Source organism: Gracilinanus agilis, chromosome 1 (assembly GCF_016433145.1).
Source record: "Gracilinanus agilis isolate LMUSP501 chromosome 1, AgileGrace, whole genome shotgun sequence".
Classification (NCBI taxonomy): Eukaryota; Metazoa; Chordata; class Mammalia; order Didelphimorphia; family Didelphidae; genus Gracilinanus; species Gracilinanus agilis.
This window is the reverse complement of record NC_058130.1, coordinates 787,270,414-787,288,414: the sequence shown is the minus strand read 5'-3', so window position 1 is coordinate 787,288,414 and position 18,001 is coordinate 787,270,414. Positions and strand designations below refer to the sequence as shown.

General features: G+C 46.8%; 1 protein-coding gene across 1 annotated transcript in view; it reads right to left on the bottom strand.

The window, feature by feature from the left end:
• Positions 1-18,001, bottom strand: part of LOC123230469 (natural resistance-associated macrophage protein 2-like) — a 55,428-nt gene that overhangs the window by 6,721 nt on the left and 30,706 nt on the right. Inside the window, exons 2-14 of the mRNA XM_044656619.1 lie at positions 17,777-17,848; positions 16,037-16,161; positions 15,374-15,499; positions 13,889-14,008; positions 11,753-11,859; positions 10,844-10,914; positions 10,647-10,714; positions 9,635-9,790; positions 5,807-5,965; positions 3,382-3,468; positions 2,632-2,751; positions 2,343-2,492; positions 284-357 (exon numbers count right to left, since the gene is read on the bottom strand). Of these exons, the coding sequence (XP_044512554.1) occupies positions 284-357; positions 2,343-2,492; positions 2,632-2,751; positions 3,382-3,468; positions 5,807-5,965; positions 9,635-9,790; positions 10,647-10,714; positions 10,844-10,914; positions 11,753-11,859; positions 13,889-14,008; positions 15,374-15,499; positions 16,037-16,161; positions 17,777-17,848 (1,435 nt within the window). The remainder of the gene's footprint in view (positions 1-283; positions 358-2,342; positions 2,493-2,631; positions 2,752-3,381; positions 3,469-5,806; positions 5,966-9,634; positions 9,791-10,646; positions 10,715-10,843; positions 10,915-11,752; positions 11,860-13,888; positions 14,009-15,373; positions 15,500-16,036; positions 16,162-17,776; positions 17,849-18,001) is intronic.

The window sequence follows — 18,001 nt, the reverse complement described above, 5'->3', positions numbered from 1 at the left end:
CTTTCCGAAGCTCCCCTCAATGCTCCTAACCTACCGCTCTAACCGCTGATCTTTGCCACTAAACAAAGGCTCTCGTGGCTCCCCACTCCCTACTAAATGAAGTGAAAAACTGCTGATGCCATAGCTCATGGAATGGCTCAACAGGGTTGTGGCCTTCCTCCCCATCTGAGGTTCCACTGAGGTTCCTTCATCCTCCTCTATCCAGCCAAGCTAGCCTCTGCCCTCCGGCACCTCCTCTTCTCCTGCCTCCTTGAGCCACCCTGACCCCACTGGGCATACTCACAATCCATTGGCAAAGTCGTTCATCACTGGCCGGAGGCTGGTAAATGTGAGGAGGGGGATGAGAGCAAAAGGAAGCTGGAAAAGAGAGAGCTCTGGTGAGGGGGGCCAAAGCGCCTGGATTGTTCCAGAGAAGAGGCAGATGGAAATCATCCTGGAAGGGCCCCCGGTCCCCTCGTTCCCCTCACACAAGATTCTCCCTCCTCCTGCTCCACTGCTCAGGGCTGCCCATCCACAGGTTCCTCTGCACCAGCGCCACAAGCTCCCAGCTTCTCTTTGAGAGAAACTCATCTCACTAGCACCTCCGTCTCTCCTGGCTCCACCTCACCCTCTCCAGGACTCAAGATTCCCTCCAGTTCAAAAGCAATTTAGTCAAGTGCCAGAACAGTTCTCCCTGGAGGAGCCCACCTTTGAGCAACAACATGGGTCCAGAAAAGGAAACACAAGGCAATTTTCCAGGAGCCAAGTGGTGGCAAGAGGGATCTCAGGGAGTAGGAGGAGAAGCAAAAAGGTCCCCAACAGAGGGGATGTGGCAAAATTGGGACATTAATGCATTGCTGGTAGAGTTGTGAACTGATCCAACTATTCTGGATGGCAATTTGGAACTATGCTCAAAGGGCTATAAAAGAATGCCTGCCCTTTGATCCAGCCATACCATTGTTGGGTTTGTACCCCAAAGAGATCATAGATAAACAGACTTGTACAAAAATATTTATAGTCGCGCTTTTTATGGTGGCAAAAAACTGGAAAATGAGGGTATGCCCTTCAATTGGGGAATGGCTTAACAAATTGTGGTATATGCTGGTGATGGAATACTATTGTGCTCAAAGGAATAATAAACTGAAGGGATTCCATGTGAACTGGAAAGACCTCCAGGAATTGATGCAGAGTGAAAGGAGCAGAACCAGGAGAACATTGTTCACAGAGACTGATACACTGTGGTAAAATAGAATGTAATGGACTTCTGTACCAGCAGCAATACAATGACCCAGGACAATTCTGAGGGACTTATGGAAAAGACGCTACCCACATTCAGAGGAAGGACTGCAGGAGTGGAAACACAGAAGAAAAACAACTGCTTGAACACATGGGTTGAGGCAGACATGATTGGGGATGTGGACTCAAAACTACCACACCAATGCAACTATCAACAATTTGGAAATAGATCTTGATTAATGACACATGTTAAAACCAGTGGAAATGCGCATCGGTTATGGGGGGGTTGGGGGGTGAAGGGGAAAGTAAGAGCATGAATCATGTAACCATGTTAACTTTTCTAAAAAATAAAAATTATTAAATGGAAAAATAAAGGTCCCCAACAGCAGAACCTTGGCCTGATGCAGCCGGGGAGTGGGTGCCTCCCCTGAGGGCAGCACCCACTGAAATGCCCAGGAACTGAGCCAGAGCAGCCTAATCAGGACTCAGCAAATGCTTGGTCCCTAACTGGCTGGGCCTGGTTGCTCGTTCCAGCATCTACTCTGCATCTCTGAGAATGGCAGGAGCCCCTCCTTAATGACAAATTCTGTTCTCAAAACCACCTACATGGCCAGCTCTGATGATCCCTAACTGATGGCTGCTTTGTTTTTCCTTCTTTGTTAGGAGAGACAGAACCCAAGAGAAGGTAAAAAGAGCTAAAGGTCTCAAAAATCTTTATTTATTATACCCCTGACCTTCAGTTTTAGAATCAACACTGGGTACTGGTTCTAAGGCAGAAGAGCTAGGCAATGGGGGTTCAGTGACTTGCCCAGGGTCACACAGTCAGAAAGTGTCTGAGGCCAGAGTTGAGCCCAGGATTTCTCATCTCTAAGCCTAGCTCTATCCACTGAGCCACCCAGCTGCCTCCTCAATATAGTTTTAAAAGACGCCTCTGAGGCAGTGTCTAAGTATTACGATGCCCACTTAACAGCTAAAGAAACTGAAGCCCAGAAGGAGGAAGAGCACATCAGAAAGGCCACCCTGCAGACAGGGTCCTGCAGAGGCTCCATCATTCCTCCTTGTCCACATTACCCAGGCAACCTTGGGGGTCTCCTGGGCCCCGGTGCCCCCCGAGGCTGCCTGCTCACCTGTAAGCTCTGCAGCACATTCAGGAAGTCATTCATCCCTGTCAGGTGCTCCACATCCTGGAAGGCTGAGACCAGCAGAGTTGGGATGATGGCGATGGACCGAGTCAGAATCACTCGGGCAGACCGTGGCCATCTTAGATTCAGGAATCCCTGGGGGAGGAATGAGGGCCTGACTCTCATCATGGCTGAATCAGAGCCACCCAGGGATGAGGGAGGGAAGAGATGAGAGCTGGGATCGTCTCCCCTTCACCTCCCACCTCCCTCCCGATCCAGTGAGAGCAGCACATACCTCCATGACAAACTGGCCAGAATAGGTCCCCGCCATGGTAGAGCTCTGTCCTGCAGCCAGGATCCCCACGGCCCAGATGTAGAGAGCCGCAGGCCCAAAGTAGCAGCCCAGAACCACCCCCTGGAGAAGGAGAAGACAGGAGAAAGCAAGCTTCCACCTGAGCTTTCCACAAATCACCTTGCACGGGTTCCTCTTTGCTACACTGTCCTTGCTATGCACTGCACCCACAGAGAGCAAGATTGTTTCTTTGTTCTTTTCTTATCAAAAAACACACTTACCTTCTGCCCCAGAATCAATACTAAGTTTCTTTTTCAGGACAAAAGAGTGATAAGAACAAGCCCACTGGGGTGAAGTGACTTGCCCAGGGTCACTCAACTAGGAAAATCTGAGGTAGTATTTGAACCCAGGACCTCCCATCTCCTGGCCTGTCTATAAATTGCTTCACCTAGTTTCCCATTAATGCCTTTTTTCCCTATCTTTAATCTATTTATTATTGTTTTATTTTTCATTTATTTGTTTATTAATATTAATAATATTATTAATTTATTAATTTAAAATAGATCATTTAAAATTATCTATGCCTGTCTCATCAACTACTCTTCTAATTCTCCCCAAAGATTTAGGCTTCTTCTAGAAGCCCGAGCTTCAGAAATACAAAAGGGGCCTCTGGCCGAGATGGTGGGCTCCTACAGAGGCCCAGGCAGAAGGAGCTGCTTCTGTGGACTCGAGACCTTACAGGAAGACACTCACCCCCTTGTAGAGGTCCACTGTCAGAGTGCTGTTGTCTTGAGGGAAGAGGTCACTGTGAGGACTGCTCTTATTGGCACAGATTTCATGCTAGAGTCCAAAAGACAAAAGAAGACATTTCCTTTTCAGATATGAAGAAAGAAACAGGGCTGAGAGGGCAGAGCCCAGCAGCAGGCTGCACCAAGGCTTGGACAAAGATTGGGAAGTGAACTGGGATCAGCTTCTGAGTCACTGGATGGCTCCTCCAATGATAGTCTTTTGCTCCCCCAAATTCTTACTATCATCAAAAATATTCCCTGATCGTGACTGTCCAATCAACTGGCCCAGCTCCATCTTCAACAAAGCCAGAACCCCAGGCCTCCAAGTTTTTTTCTTTAAGGACCCCCAAACATGCTCCCCCTCCTCAATGCCTGTTAAGTACTTCTGATCCTCTGTCTCCTAAAGTAAATGTTTCCCTTCACTTTCCTCTTGGCAAAACAGCAGAAGGTCCAGGAACCAAAGATGGCCTTCAGCTTCCTATTACCGGTCTCAAAGCATGCTTTGAGCCCTTCCCTTCTCTACTGCTCTTGGCCCCGAGGCTAGTCCTAAAATTACACTACCATCTGGCAGACAAGCTGTGTAGCCATGAGCTGAGAGTGCCTGTTACTGATGGAAACCCACAGGTAAAACCTGGAAACTCTTGGGCTGGCTATTCATGCCCTCCCTACTGCCACCTACTTAAAGTGACCCCCCAACATTCAGATCTGCCTTCCTCCTGCCAGTATATGTCCTTTGGGCACACTTTACTAACTGTCCAGGAAACACCTGTTATACATCGTTAAAGCAGCACCTAGAACTGAGGATGGACAGCAGAACCAAGATGGTGGCTTAGTAGTGGTAAAAGGAGAAACTGGCCTGGCAGTCCTTTCAAATCAGTCTTTAAAAAGCACCTCAGTGGGGAGCTGGGGAGCTCAGTGGATTGAGAGCCAGGCCTCAAGACGGGAGGTCCTAGGTTCAAATCTGGCCTCAGACACTTCCCGGCTGGGTGACCCTGGGCAAGTCACTTGACCCCCATTGCCTACCCTTACTACTCTTCTGCCTTGGAGACAATACACAGTATTGACTCCAAGATGGAAGGTAAGGGTTTAAAAAAAAAGCACCTCAAGATGACAGGAGTCAAAAATCAACAGCAGGATGGAATATGGGGGCTCTCTCATTGAACACAACTTGAAAGGTAAGCAGAGAGAGTTGATCTTCATGAGATAAGGATAAACCTGAAGCAAAACTGCACAGAGGAGTGCTGGCCAACCGCCCCTTCACCTACCATGCCAGGTTCTGTGACTAGGCACAGGCCAACTTCAGAATCCCAGGACCTGGCCTACACTAACAAAAAGCTCCTCAGACTCATCCCTTGAAGTCCCAGGCCCTGGCACCAGCCAGCAATGAGGCCAGGGAGCTGGACCCTTTCAAGCCTAATTTGCTGTGGTGAAGATCTAGCACCAGGGCAAAATAGCTCAGTGTTAACTCCTGAAAACCAGCAGCAGGAGACAGAAATCAGAAACTTTCAAAACTCCCCGTCCACAGGCCAAAAAAGGCTCAGAAAATAAGCAAACAGCAAAAGAAACTCCTAACCCTAGAAAATTTCTATGGTAACAACTAAGGCACAGATTCATCAGGGGAAGCGGAGAACCAAGCAATGAATGACTTCATAAGACATTCAGAAACCGAAGTACTGAGGATACACTGACAGAAACAGCATAGTCCTTAGGTAAAAAGGCTACCTCCACAGGTGAAATAAAATACCTCCACAATAAATAGGTCAAAAGGAGAGTCAGAATCTCATCTGATCAGAAGATGCAGGAACTTTAAGGAAGAGCACTTCAAAAGGCAGGCAAGAGGAAGGGTGCAAGTAGACTGGAAGGAGAGGGTAAAGAATGGCCATGAGATGACTTATAGACTCCAGGTCTGGGAGTAGAGGGACAAGGAAGGCAGAACATGCTCAGAATGGTCCATTAGGAAGATTATTTTGGTCTGTGTAAAGAATGAGTATGAGATAGGAAACTCTGGAGGTTAAGGAAAATAGGTGGAGAGAAGGGAATGGATGCCAAACATAAGGTAGAGATAAAATTGACTTTGGCAACTACCTGGAGAAGAGAGAGAAGGAGAGGGGGAAAGTCAAAGATGACTGAAATTCTGAGCTCAGAGGCAGAGGTCTGTCAGCAGAATGAGAGCCCCAAGACTGATTGCTGGGACCTGGTACCGGTTTCATAAGGCTCAAGGCAGCTTCACCCTTTCCCTTTGGCTCACACATCTCTGGTTTCTGCCCTGCCTCTCCCCTCCTGTCTGAGGTGGGTCAGCTCCTAGGACTGACCCTTCGTTTTTGATTCCAAGGTCTTCCTCAGCACTTGGCCCATTCCCCCACATCAAGGAGCCCACTCTCTGGACTCACCACTTCCATGTTGCTTCGTCCATAAAAGGCCTCAGCAAAGACAGAGATAACAAAGACGTTGATGATGAAGGAGATGAAAAGAACAATGCAGGACTCAATGAAAAAGTACTTGTTGGCTTCTTGAATCTCTCGCTTCTTGGACCTGTCCACCTGTCTAGACTGGAGAGAACAGAGAGAGGGAGCCATGAGCTTGGTCAGTGCAAGTGGAAGACTCACCAAGTGACCTATGAACCAAGGGGGAGGTCTGGCATTGTGGAAGCGAAGGACCTGATGTGATTTTTCACTTATCAGATAAACAGCAACCTGATCCAACAAATATTCAGCAGCCATTAAGCTCTTTCTATGTGCTAGACCCTGGAAATACAGAGACCAAAATGAGCCACTTTTTTCCTCATTATCAGGAGAAAAACTATGTGCCCAGATAAGAATACAGAAAATAGATCATAAAGATTTTAATATCTGAAAAGTAAGAGGTAACTATCAGGGAGGAGGGCACCACCTGGGAGCCATGAACTTAAAAAAATACCTTACTAACTCTATATTTCAATATAATAATATTTAAAGGTATCATTTCCATTTGGCTTTAAGGTTTGTAAAGTGCTTTCTGAATATCATCTCATTTTACTTCCACAGTAACTTAATGAGGTAAGTGTTGTTATTTCCCTTCATTTTATAGATGAGAAAACTGAGACAGAGGTCAAGTGGCTCACACAGAAAAAAAACAGCCAAATCAAGGAGAGATTTGAACTCAACTCTTTCCGATATCAAGCCTAACCCTCTCCAGTTCAGTGTCTATATAGCTGATTTCCTTTGTGAGCCTATAGAGTTTACTTTCTTCATTTAAAAGCATTCTTCTAAACATGTATAACCCAGATCCAATTGCTTACTACCTCTAGGAAAGGGGAGAAAGGGAAAGGAGGGGGACAATTTGGATCATATAGCTTCAAAAAACTGATGTATAAAATGCTTATTATATGTAATTGATCAAATAAATCACAAAAAAATGATAAAACATTCTTCTGAGAAGGGATGTATAGGTTCCAAATTACCAAAGGAGTTTGAGACAAAAAAAGGTTAAGAATTCCCTGTACTACAAACTAGAGGGAAGAAGGGGAAGGTGGAAAATTGGGTCAGGCCTCATGCAGAAAGTGGTCCCAGAACAAGACTTTGAAGGAAGTTGGGGATTCTAACAGGTGGAAGAGGAGAGGGAGAGCATTCTGGGTATAAACACAGAGATGGGAGACAGAGGATTATGTGAGATGAATGAGATGTTTAGGCTCCACTGGGTATGTGAAAGTGAACCTAGAAAGAAGTAAGACTGTGAAGGGGATGCTTTTTGTCAGGGTTATTCTTTGTTATAATTAGACTCTCTAAGGGGACAGCTAGGTAGCATATGGATAGAGAGCCAGGCATGAAGATAGGAGACCCCGAGATCAAATCTGACCTTGGATATCTCCTAACTATGTGACCCTGGGCAAGTCATTTAACCCCCCAGTGCCTAGCCCATACTACTCTTCTGCCTTGGAACGGATACATAAGTATTGAAGTTAAGATAAATGAGACAAATAAATAAGATAAATGCCTAAAAATAATGAGCCTCTAAACCAGAGCTGTCAAACTCCCATACAAGCACCAAAAAGCCACATAACCAGATTAAAATGTAACTAGGAAATGCCTAATAAAATAAAAATACAATATGACAATCTTAGATAATGTTAATTTGGAGTTTTCTAAGTCAATATGCAACAGTCTTGAGTGTCATGACTCTCCTCAGACAGAAGGAAGAATGAAAAAAAGAAAAGAGAGAAAGAAAAATAAATCATTCCACTGCTCTGTCAATTTGAAGGATTTTCTTTCACACAATGTCCTTCAATTTACAGAGGAGGACAAAGCCCTGGGCTAACCACTGTACAATTATTATCTCATTTCATCTGCATGACAATCCTGAGTTATAGTTCCTATTATCCCCATTTTACAATTGAGGAAAGTGAAGCAGCCAGAGGTGAAGTGACTTGCCAGGGTCACCAAGCTAGTCCTGGAAGCTGGATCTGAATTCTGGTTTTCTTGACTCCAAGCCTAGATCTGGAATAAAGACTTTTGAGGAAAAACTCTCTAGAAGAGTTTTGCTGTAGATTCATGGTTCCCAAACTTTTTTGGCCTACTGCCCCCTTTCCAGAAAAAATATTACTTAGCGCCCCTAGAAATTATTTTTTTTAATTTAATAGCAATTACTAGGAAAGATAAATGCACCTGTGGCCATCACCACTACCCCTGGATCGCCACAGCACCCACCAGGGGGCGGTGGCACCTACTTTGGGAATCACTGCTGTAGATCAAGAAGAGAACATTCCCTTCTCTTTCTCTGTCATATGATGAGTGCTAGGGGGAATTCTTAGCATGATTTAGTTCTCTGCTTTCTAGTCTCTATGCATAGATACAGCAGTGGTTAAGGAATCAGAAAAGGAGCCTTGTCTCTTCCACTGGACAGAATAGCCAAAAAGCAGCCCTGCTCCCCTCCTTTACTCCCAGGTCCTGCCTCCTGGCTTCTTGTTTATAATCTCTCAACATTCCCTACTTACTGCTCCCCCAAACATGTCCTCATCCCCAAGAGGAGAAAACGCTTTCCTGCCCTCTTCACGATGGCACCCAGTGCCTTCACCTAACTCTGCCAAAGGCAGAGACAAAAGTGGGCCAGGAAACCACAGTTTGTGAAACTGTTCTATTGCTCTTGGAAGGAAGGGAGGTAGCCAGGACTGGCCCTGGGCAGAAGGGCTCTTCCTGCCTTCATGAGGAATCCTTTCCCCTAAGACCACTCAGGCTCAGGAAGTAAAGAGAAGCCAGTGCAAGATGCATTCAGGCTTTGTACAAAGCCTTCAATCTCAGTTTCCTTGGAGGGTTTGGAAACTTCTAATCCTCTTGGTGGTGCTATGGAGCATGGTTCAATTGAGTAAAGCAAACCTCCAGCCCAGGAAGGATCCTTTGCTCTTTCAAAACCTGCCAAGTGGGTCCTTTAAGAGGAGATGGGTAATCTGATGCCAATTTGTTTTACTTGTACTTGTAAATGAAATAAATAATGAAATAGGTAATAGTGGGGTAACAGATGTAACTGCCTGGTCTCCCTGGGGACCGAATCAATAAATAAACACGGTGGGGTAGATTGAATGGGTAAGGATGACAGTTAAGATGGTTAACACCAGGAAGTCAGCTGGGAAACACAGTGGATTATTCCATTGTCGATTAGGGAATCTGGGTAAGGAATTAACAAGGAGAGAGTATCATAACATAAAATAAGATATTTCATAAAAATTGGGATAGGAATGGAAGGCGAATGGGTAAACTGAATCGAAAGATCTTTGGGTCACCACCCAAAAGTACAGGAATGGAGTGAACTATACTAGCCGCTACTAACAGCAGACTACTGGTTACCTGGTCTAGCTGTGTGGATGGGGATCTCATATAGGTTCAATAGAGAGGATCTTCCAAGCTGTTCTCAGGAGTCTTGATAGTCAGCCAATAATCCAAAATCAAGAGAGGGAGAGAGGATGGTCTCTGTGTCCACCACCGAGCCAAAAAACCTCTTCTCAACCTGTTTCCTTCACCGAGAAACTTGATTAGGGATGGTAATATAATCCACACCAAGGAACACAGCTCCAGGGATTTCAGTGAGTCTCCAACTCCCAACATCAGACATCAGTGAAAGTCCGACCTGACAGTCTCCTTAAAGTTCCGGAATCTGCCTGCTCTCTTCTAAACTAAATCCTATATTCCTATAACAACTTAGAGGGAAAGAAGGCACAAAGGGAGCAATCAGGGTCAGACCTGACTTACCTTGACGAGTGCTGAGTGCAGATACATGTTGTGTGGCATGATAACAGCACCCACGAGGCCCACAGCCTTCTCGACCTGAGCAGTGCCACAGCCTGAACAAGAGGGGACGAACAGGCCCCTCAGCACCTCAGTCTGGCTGGGTCCCACTGTAATATACTGGACAGCAATGGTGGAGCGGTTAGCATTTACAACATCTATCTTGGCCTTGACTAGGGGCCATCAAGAAACAGATGCCTCAGCCCTGGGCTACAGTGGAACTTACAGTCCCCCCTGATGTCAGAGAAGTGAAGAATGAATGGCCTACTCCTTTGGGCCCCTGACACTGGGTACCATCTTGAAGGAGCATGAGGGTGGGAGACAGAGAAGGGGCCCAGGAGCTCACAAATAACTCAACACCAGTTAAGATGGGGCTACAAATAATGAATCATCTAAAAAGTCATTTAAGTCTAACTCGAGTGATTCCCCCGACATTTACTCTGGGTCAGACGTCTGAGACTTAGTCCACATGGAAGGGACAACTGACTCTGTCTAACAAGTCAAGCTCACTCCGTTTGTGAGAAGGAGTCACCAGATCCACCCCGGCCACTCCATTCCAACAATGCTCTCTAAAGCTCCGGGAGTCTGATGTGGTGGCACAAGCAGGGAAGCCTCCCTTTTCTCGACTCCAACAGCAGCATCACCCAGGAAGCTGAAGGTCTCAACTCTTCAAGGCTACTCTCCAAGTCGGGCCCTGGTGGCTGACTTTCCTTCCTAAAGGAGCAGCGGCGTGGCAGAGCAACCCCAGTTTGGGGAGCCAGACCCAAAGCAGGGAAGTTCTAAGGGACAGGGAACATCCTCCCCGAGTCCTGGGGAGCCCCAGAATGGTCTGCCTTGGGCACAGGGATCTCAGAAACACTCAGGACTGACTCAGGCACAAACTGGCTTCTATTTTCCATGGGTGGGGTTGAGTCCTCCAAGCCTTACATCCCTTTTCTAGAAATAACGGACTTTTCAAACCATGTGTGACACTTACTTCATATCCAAAGGTGAGGCCCATGAGAGTGATGAGAAAGCCAAAAAATGCTTCCAGTTTCCGCAAACCTGAGGAAGGAAACACAGAGAGAAGGTTTTTCTCAATGAGACGCACTGCTTCTAAGGGGAAATGTGGCCTTTTCTCCCCAATACTGGATGCTCCCTGCCACTCCCCCTTCTTCCCCAACTCCTCCTTACCATATTTGTCCAGAAAGAGAAATACGAAGGTGTCTGCTATAGTGATGAGAACTCCGCCCCACAGGGGAACCCTAGGCCAGAGATCAGAGATGAAGATGAGGGGAGGTGGGAGATGAGGAGCCCAGCTCCCCAGACCCTAGGCAGGCCAGATTCCAGAGGTGGCAGGGGGCTCCCTCGTAGCAAGGAACACATTGCCCACTGAGAAGAGAAGGAGATGGTCTCCTGCTTTGTAGGAAAGGCTGCCACCTCCAAATGCTTAATGGTTGTTAGGGACTGAGGTCTCAAGGTCTGAAAAGGCAAAGATCTATTGACTCCTGGTGTTAGGAGAGGTCCAGGGTTTGACTAAGACCCAAGATCCCTCAGTTTCCATGTTTCCCACCAACAAAATTGTTGATCAAGGTAATAATCTTTTCTCCCTTTCCTAGACAGAAAAACATGTTTTATCAGCACCTGCTTCTCCCCTTTCTCAGTTCTTGTCATGATCCCAGTTATCTCCACCTTTAGTTCCTTGCTCAAGGCTCTCTCTCTCTCTCAAGGCTACCTTGTTTTGAGAAAGTTGCTTGAATTCCCATGAGAAAAATTCCCTGTGGTTTCTGCCTTTATAAGCCTGTGAGTCATTCAATAAATGGCACTTGATTGCCATCAGCAATTGAACCCTTCCGACCCCAAACTTTGACTTGACTGTTTTTTCACCAACCCTTACCTGAGGACACTGGGACCCCATTCTGCACCCCCATCAGGGCTTTTACAGATGGCTTACCTGGCCCTGCTTGGAACTATTTTCCTTGTTAAGAGATTCTCAGTGATGCCCCCACATGCTTTCTTCACATGGAGGGGCTCCATGAATGGTCTAGAACATGGGGAGGGACTCAAAGTTTCCCATTCATTGAAATAGGAAAAATAACTCACCTCCCAGCAGACAGGAGATTGATGGCAATGGCTGAACCTATGACTTCTTGCATATCTGAGCCTATGATGGCCATCTCCACCATGAGCCACAGGATAATTCGGGGGACCTTGATACAAACAGTGGAGAGATCTAGTTCAAAATTAATCAGAGAACACTTCCCTAGAGGTCCTGGGATTTCTGCACAGTTTGGAGTTTGTCTCCAAAGTCTTGATGCAGTTCTAACCTATTTAGGCCAAAGTGCTGCATGAGGACTTATTGGGACACCCCCTATCTTAGCATTGGTCCAAGGGCAAAGCAACAAGTTACCCAGCTTGGTGTTGTGATACAGCCACATGCCATAGACCCTAACATGCTGGCTCCAGATCTCCCTTAACCAGATACAGCTAGAAAGGCAAATGTGCTTCCTTTCTCATGGCATCAGGGGACAAGGAAATGGAGGGCACAGGGGAGGGGAGCTGCTCTGATCCTCATTCCATTCAACAGCACCCCTTAAGGCAGGAAGAGGCTTACCCTCCTGGCCAACTGAAAATTTTCTAAGGCTGAAGGATTGAACTGAGGAAACCATAAGGTGCCTACTATGTGCACATACAGCCAAAGGGGAAACAGAACAAGAAAAAGGGCCTTGTCTAGGTGAGTCTAATTTGGCAATCAAGCACATCTAATTGTGGAAAAGGCTGAGGGATCTTCAGCATAACAGATGCCCCAGAGCAAACAAATCAATATAGGCAGGGAGGGGACTGGGGGCGGGGCCTGGAGGAGCAGTCAGAGCAGAGAGGACTGATTAGGAATAACCAGAGGGAATATCTGATTGTTACTGCAGACTGGGTCACAGGGCACACAGCACAAACAGAAAAGAAAGACTTCTACCAACTGAAAACTGCCAATGAGCCAGACTTTGGACAAATATTTAAGTGCCTATCACACACAGAGCACTGAGTTAATTACAGTATTGAAGAAAGACAAGATACAAAGAAAACAGAGAAGTGCAAAACCAAGGGCTTTGTGAGATCCAGCAAGTATGATTTTTACTGAGATGGAGGGTGAAGAAAGGCTTCTTGGAGGAGGATTGAACCCGAACTGAACTTTAAAGGGTAGATAGAAATTCAGCAAGCAAAAGGGAGAATATTCTTGACACAGGAAAGAGTGCAGGCAAAGGTAAAGTAGGAAGAGAGCACATAAAGAAGAGGCTGGTGTGATTGGAACAAAGAATGAAGAATACGGTTGCTACAGAGAGAGCAGTGATGACACTATTGAGTTGGCTATGCAAGCCATAGGGTAAGAATCCTCAAAGGACAGAAAAAGAAGTTTCTTTTTTCCATACTCCAAACTCCTAGAAATATATAAGGGGAGGAAAGGGGGAGAGGGAAGGGAGGGTGGAGAGAGAGAGGGAAGGAGGAAGGGAGGATTGAAAGAAGAAAGAAAAGGAAGGAAGGAGGGAGGGAGAGGGAGAGAAGGGAAGGGAAGGAAGAGAGGAGAGAGAAGAAGGAAAGGGAATGAAGAAAGGAAGGGAGGGAAGGAGGGAGAGAGGGAAGAAAGAAGGGAAGAAGTTAGGAGGTTCTTTCAGAGGTGGGTTGTAGAGAATCATTACAGATGTGAAACAAACACTGGCATAGGTATCACTATGACAAAAAACCCAGTCACTGCTCTCTCAGCCTCCCAGGGTGATGGCAGACTGATGATGGGCCAGGGCAGACAGCACAAGCCCTGGGTCTGATGTTTAACCTCATCTTATTTCCTCTCCTATGAAGTAAAGATAGTTTCTGCACCTCCCATATAGCACAGAGAGAGAAGAGATTCAGAGGATCAAATGAGTTAAGATAGAAGATGTGTTGTGAACTCTAAAGTGCTGTGTAAATGTCAGCTATCATTATGGATTATTAAGAGGGGGGAATCTTGGATCACTGCAATCACAGGTCCATTGAAGAGGAAATATAACAAATCCCCAGTAGAGACTTACAAAGGAGTCTGCAGTCATTGTCCCCTGGAAGGAGAGATGAAAGGGATGAAAGGGGCACATGATAGTGGCCAGAATGCAGTTGGCTTGGGGGATGTTCCCAGAACAAGTGTCCAGGTTCTCTCAAGGGGAGGAAGGAACGTGGCTTGGTACTGTGCTGCAGGCTGAGGGGGTCACTGACCTTGGGATACTGCCGATGACATACTTCAGCAAGATGCAGACCTGTGACCACTCCCAGTCTGGCTGCCAGTCGCTGCAGCAGGAGCCCCGCGATGGTGGCCAGGAGGAGAACCCAGAGCAGCTAGGAAAAATGAATTCCCTCATACACATTAGGCAACTGCAAAAGATCTTTTTTTCCAGGCATGAAGCATCCTTGGAAATCTTGGGGTAGGAGGTGACACATTCAGGCTGAAGCCCCAGGGAGCATCAGGAGACCTCTGGGACTCCATAGAGTCTTGGGCTACACCTGACCTGCTGGGACAGGCTGAGCAAGTCCCTCTTTGTTTTTCCAATGCTAGCAGAGCCCCTTCCTTTGTTCAGAGAAATAAAGATAAAATGAAAGGCTGATGTGAAAAGGGTTTTGCATTGGAAAGTGATATTATTAAATTGGGCTCTTCAGCTGGGATAACATTGATAATCTGACTGCGTGTCTCCCTTCCCAAATAAGCTTTGGAAACCAATTCAGGAAGGTACTTTAACTTGAAATATATTTGGTAAGAAGGATAATGGTGTGGGATGGAGGTAATAGGAGACCCTACTTTAAATTGACACTAATGAATCTCTAACTGCAGGCAATGATGGAATCAAGATGACAGTTTCTCTCTGGTCCAGCCTGGCCAGGGCTAAACCAGAGTAGGTAAACTGCTGGGAAATCTTCAGCTTCTTCTGTAGATCTTAAGCCTTAACAGTTGAGATATATCCACCCTTTCCACCCTCTTCTTCTTCTCCTGCCCACTTCCCGGATCCCTCCCGGGCCCTGGGAAGCCTGGATAGCTAAGATGATGAAACTCCTAATATCTAGGGGCAGCAGACACAGAGATGGTGGTCAAGTACAGATTGATAACGGTACAGAAAACACAGGAGGAGCTTGCAGGGTAGTGTTTGCAAGTCTCTCTCTCCCCAGACCAGGATCTACTCTGATCTCTAGCCTCAGGGACAGGTCAAAGACCCCAGAACCTCTCTCAGGGTTCTCAACTGCCCCCTCCTGCTTCTCGCATGCCTCTCTGGGAACATTCTATCCAACTGACTTATCTGTCAATCATTGAGTGAACTTCAAGCTCTCAGAGATTCAATATAACAAAAGGAATAGATTTTTCAGGCTCCCTTCAAATTCTGGATTGTGAAACCACCAAAGCATCCAGCCAGGGTTAGAATTCTGGACTAGATCTGAGATTTCACTGGTTCAGGGAACTCCGAAATGAGGCAATGACCTCCACCACTGTAGAACAGCGCCATCTCGCCTGCAGGAGATGCTTCATGGAGAGGTTCTGTGACTTGCCCAACTTGTGTCAGAGGCAGGATCTAAACCCAGGGCTTCTGGGCTCTGAGACCAGTTCTCTAGTCCTTACCCATCATCTTCTCTAACCACATCTGGCTAAAATCTGCCCACAGCCCTCAATTCTCATACGCCAGGAGCAGAAAGAAGAGGGAATGGAGGAAGGCTCACCTTAAATCCGGCCACTCCTCCAGACTGCAGATCAGACTCAATGTTCCCTGGATCCAGGTAAGCAATGCTCATGAGAAAGCCCGGCCCCGTGAAGGCCCAGAGTTTGCGGAAGCTAAAACAAGAATACTGCACGAGAAACAAGATGTGAGTAGGACAGACTGAACTGAGAACTGCAACCCTAGCATTCCAGAAGGCACCCCAAGTGAAGGCTCCTCACGTGGTCCTCCTCTTCCCCTGGCTGCTGCAGGAGCCCTCCCTCTGGGCTGGGGAGGAATGCCCTGCTCTCTCCTCTGCCACCCCAACCCCATCACTAGACTACAGCAACCAAATAAAAGCCAGACAGCCCTGAAGCCACCACAAGAAGGAGGGAACAAACAAACACCTTCTGCTTTTGAGTCAGAAAAAGGCTGCAATCTAGCCACCTTCTCTGAGGGCCAGGCTGAGTACACGGCAGAATCACACCAGCCAAGTCCACACTCTGAGAACTTCTACTGATTCTGACCCCCAAAGTCCAAAGTTCAGGACTTCCCTGAGCAGAGCCAGAACTGAGCTGACCCTCCAGGGCCCCTAAGAGCTGACTGGCAGCCCTTCCTCCACTCAGGGGATTCCCAAAGGAAGGACACCTAAGCCTGTGGCACTTTCCTCTGAGTCCCCTCTACTCACCTCCTCCTCAGGAACAGCGATCTTCTCATCAAAGTAGGTGGTGAAGGGCTTTTTCTGAAAGGCACCAGGCTGGGAAGGGGAGGGACTAGTGTAGATGGTGTTCCCAGTGTCTCCAGAACCATCTTCTAAATATGCAATATGCAAAAAAATATGCAAAATGCAAAGAATCAGTTTGGGGGGAAAGTCACAACAATGGCTCCCATTGCCACCCCCCAAAAACCAAGGACCACTCTGTGGTATCACCGTCAGCAACACAAAAATTCTTGATGGAAAGAGATACCAAAAGAACTAAAAGATACAAGAGACACAAAGAGGAGCCCTAGAACTCCTCCAGGCTAACGGCAATAGCCCTTCTCAAGAAGAGCTCTCCTACATCCTCCCTGGTACCCCAAATGACAACAATGTCCTCTTGGCTATTAGGCACTTTTCTCTCAAACATATTCTCCATCAGAGCCAGCAGAACATCCCCTAATTGAAAGAAATAAACCCAGCCGGGAAAGCTCCAGGACTCCAGGTGGAGACACTCCTTGATCATCAAGTCTCAGCTTTCAAGGTCTTCCCAGAAACGAATATGTAAAACATTGCCCAGAATTCTTGCCACTCAGGGCAAAATGCAGAAAGTCAAGGAGCACAGAGTCTCCCCCAAGGGTTCTGCAGACCTTTATTTCTGACTCAGTCCTCTTTAGGTTGTCTCATGCTGATCAAGGCCTCAGGACAGGGTGGTTCAGAGAAGGAACTATCTATGCTCCTTCCCCATCCAGCCAAGGAGCTCAGAGAGGAAGCAGAGGCTGGAAGAGTCAGGAGGAGGCAGCAGCCCGTCTCCCCCAGCTACTGCTATGCCTACAGAGTTGCCTGGAGTGTACAGACCAAGCCTGTGATCCCATATGAGCTCTGGCTTGTTTTTGTTTCTGTTAGGGAAGCTGGAGGTGGAGGAGAAGAGCTCATTTTACAGGATGACCCGAGTGGCAGAATGGACAACGTGCTGGGTACACTGGGCAGAACTGGGCAGTCATGGAAGAACTAAGTTAGAACACTGCTCCAGGCCCTGACTAGCTATGTGACTGCAGACAAGTCATTCACTTCTCAGCCTCGGTTTCCTCAGGGCTAAGAACATCTACCTCGCAGGTGCATTAGGCAAATCTTTAGAGTTCTTCCTAAGCATCAGCTATTATTATCACCTTTGAGTAACTCAAAAAGCTCAGTAACGGCTAGAAAACAGCAGCTCTAGATGAAGAGAGGAGAATTCTACTCTGGAGGATTTCAGAACTGAAAGCTGGCCAGCTCCACCAAAGAACACAACTAGGAGGAGGGTACAAAGCCAGGGACACTCTTTATACAGTCATAAAGGTCTCTTGGAACCCCCAAAGACTCTCAGTATTCCACACACAACCTGAGAAATGGGGAAATGGGACTGCTCTAGCCAAAGGGAGTAGACAAGGCTTTCTGTAATAATTCAGTGCCAGACAAAATCAAAGCTCCCTAGCCTGCCCACAGCATTTCAGCTCCCGAGTAAGCCAGTCACCGTGTTTTCCCAGCTCTGTAACTTCAGATCAGAAATATCATAAGAATGGCATGACTAGAGCCCATTGGAAGTTGCTGCCTAAGAGGAGAACAAACCTGTGGATGTCAGTTTATTCCTAAGTAACAATTCTGGAAAGGGTTAGAGGAGACGAATAACTGCTGTTACTGGTTTTCAGAGCTGGTTAGAACAACAATAAATAACATAAAGCTCCAAATTACCAGCAGGCATCTTCTGGTCAGAATTGAATGTCATGGTGGACGTCGGTCTATCCGAGGACCAAGAATAGTTTTCTAGAAAGAGGAGAGAGAATTACCAAGGATAAATGAACAAGCAGAGGAGACAGCACTTCTCAACATCATTGCTGTTACCATTCATTGTGGCCCCCATCTCCTACTTCATGGACATGGACACACTCCAGAAAGAGCTTCTAAAATGACTTCATG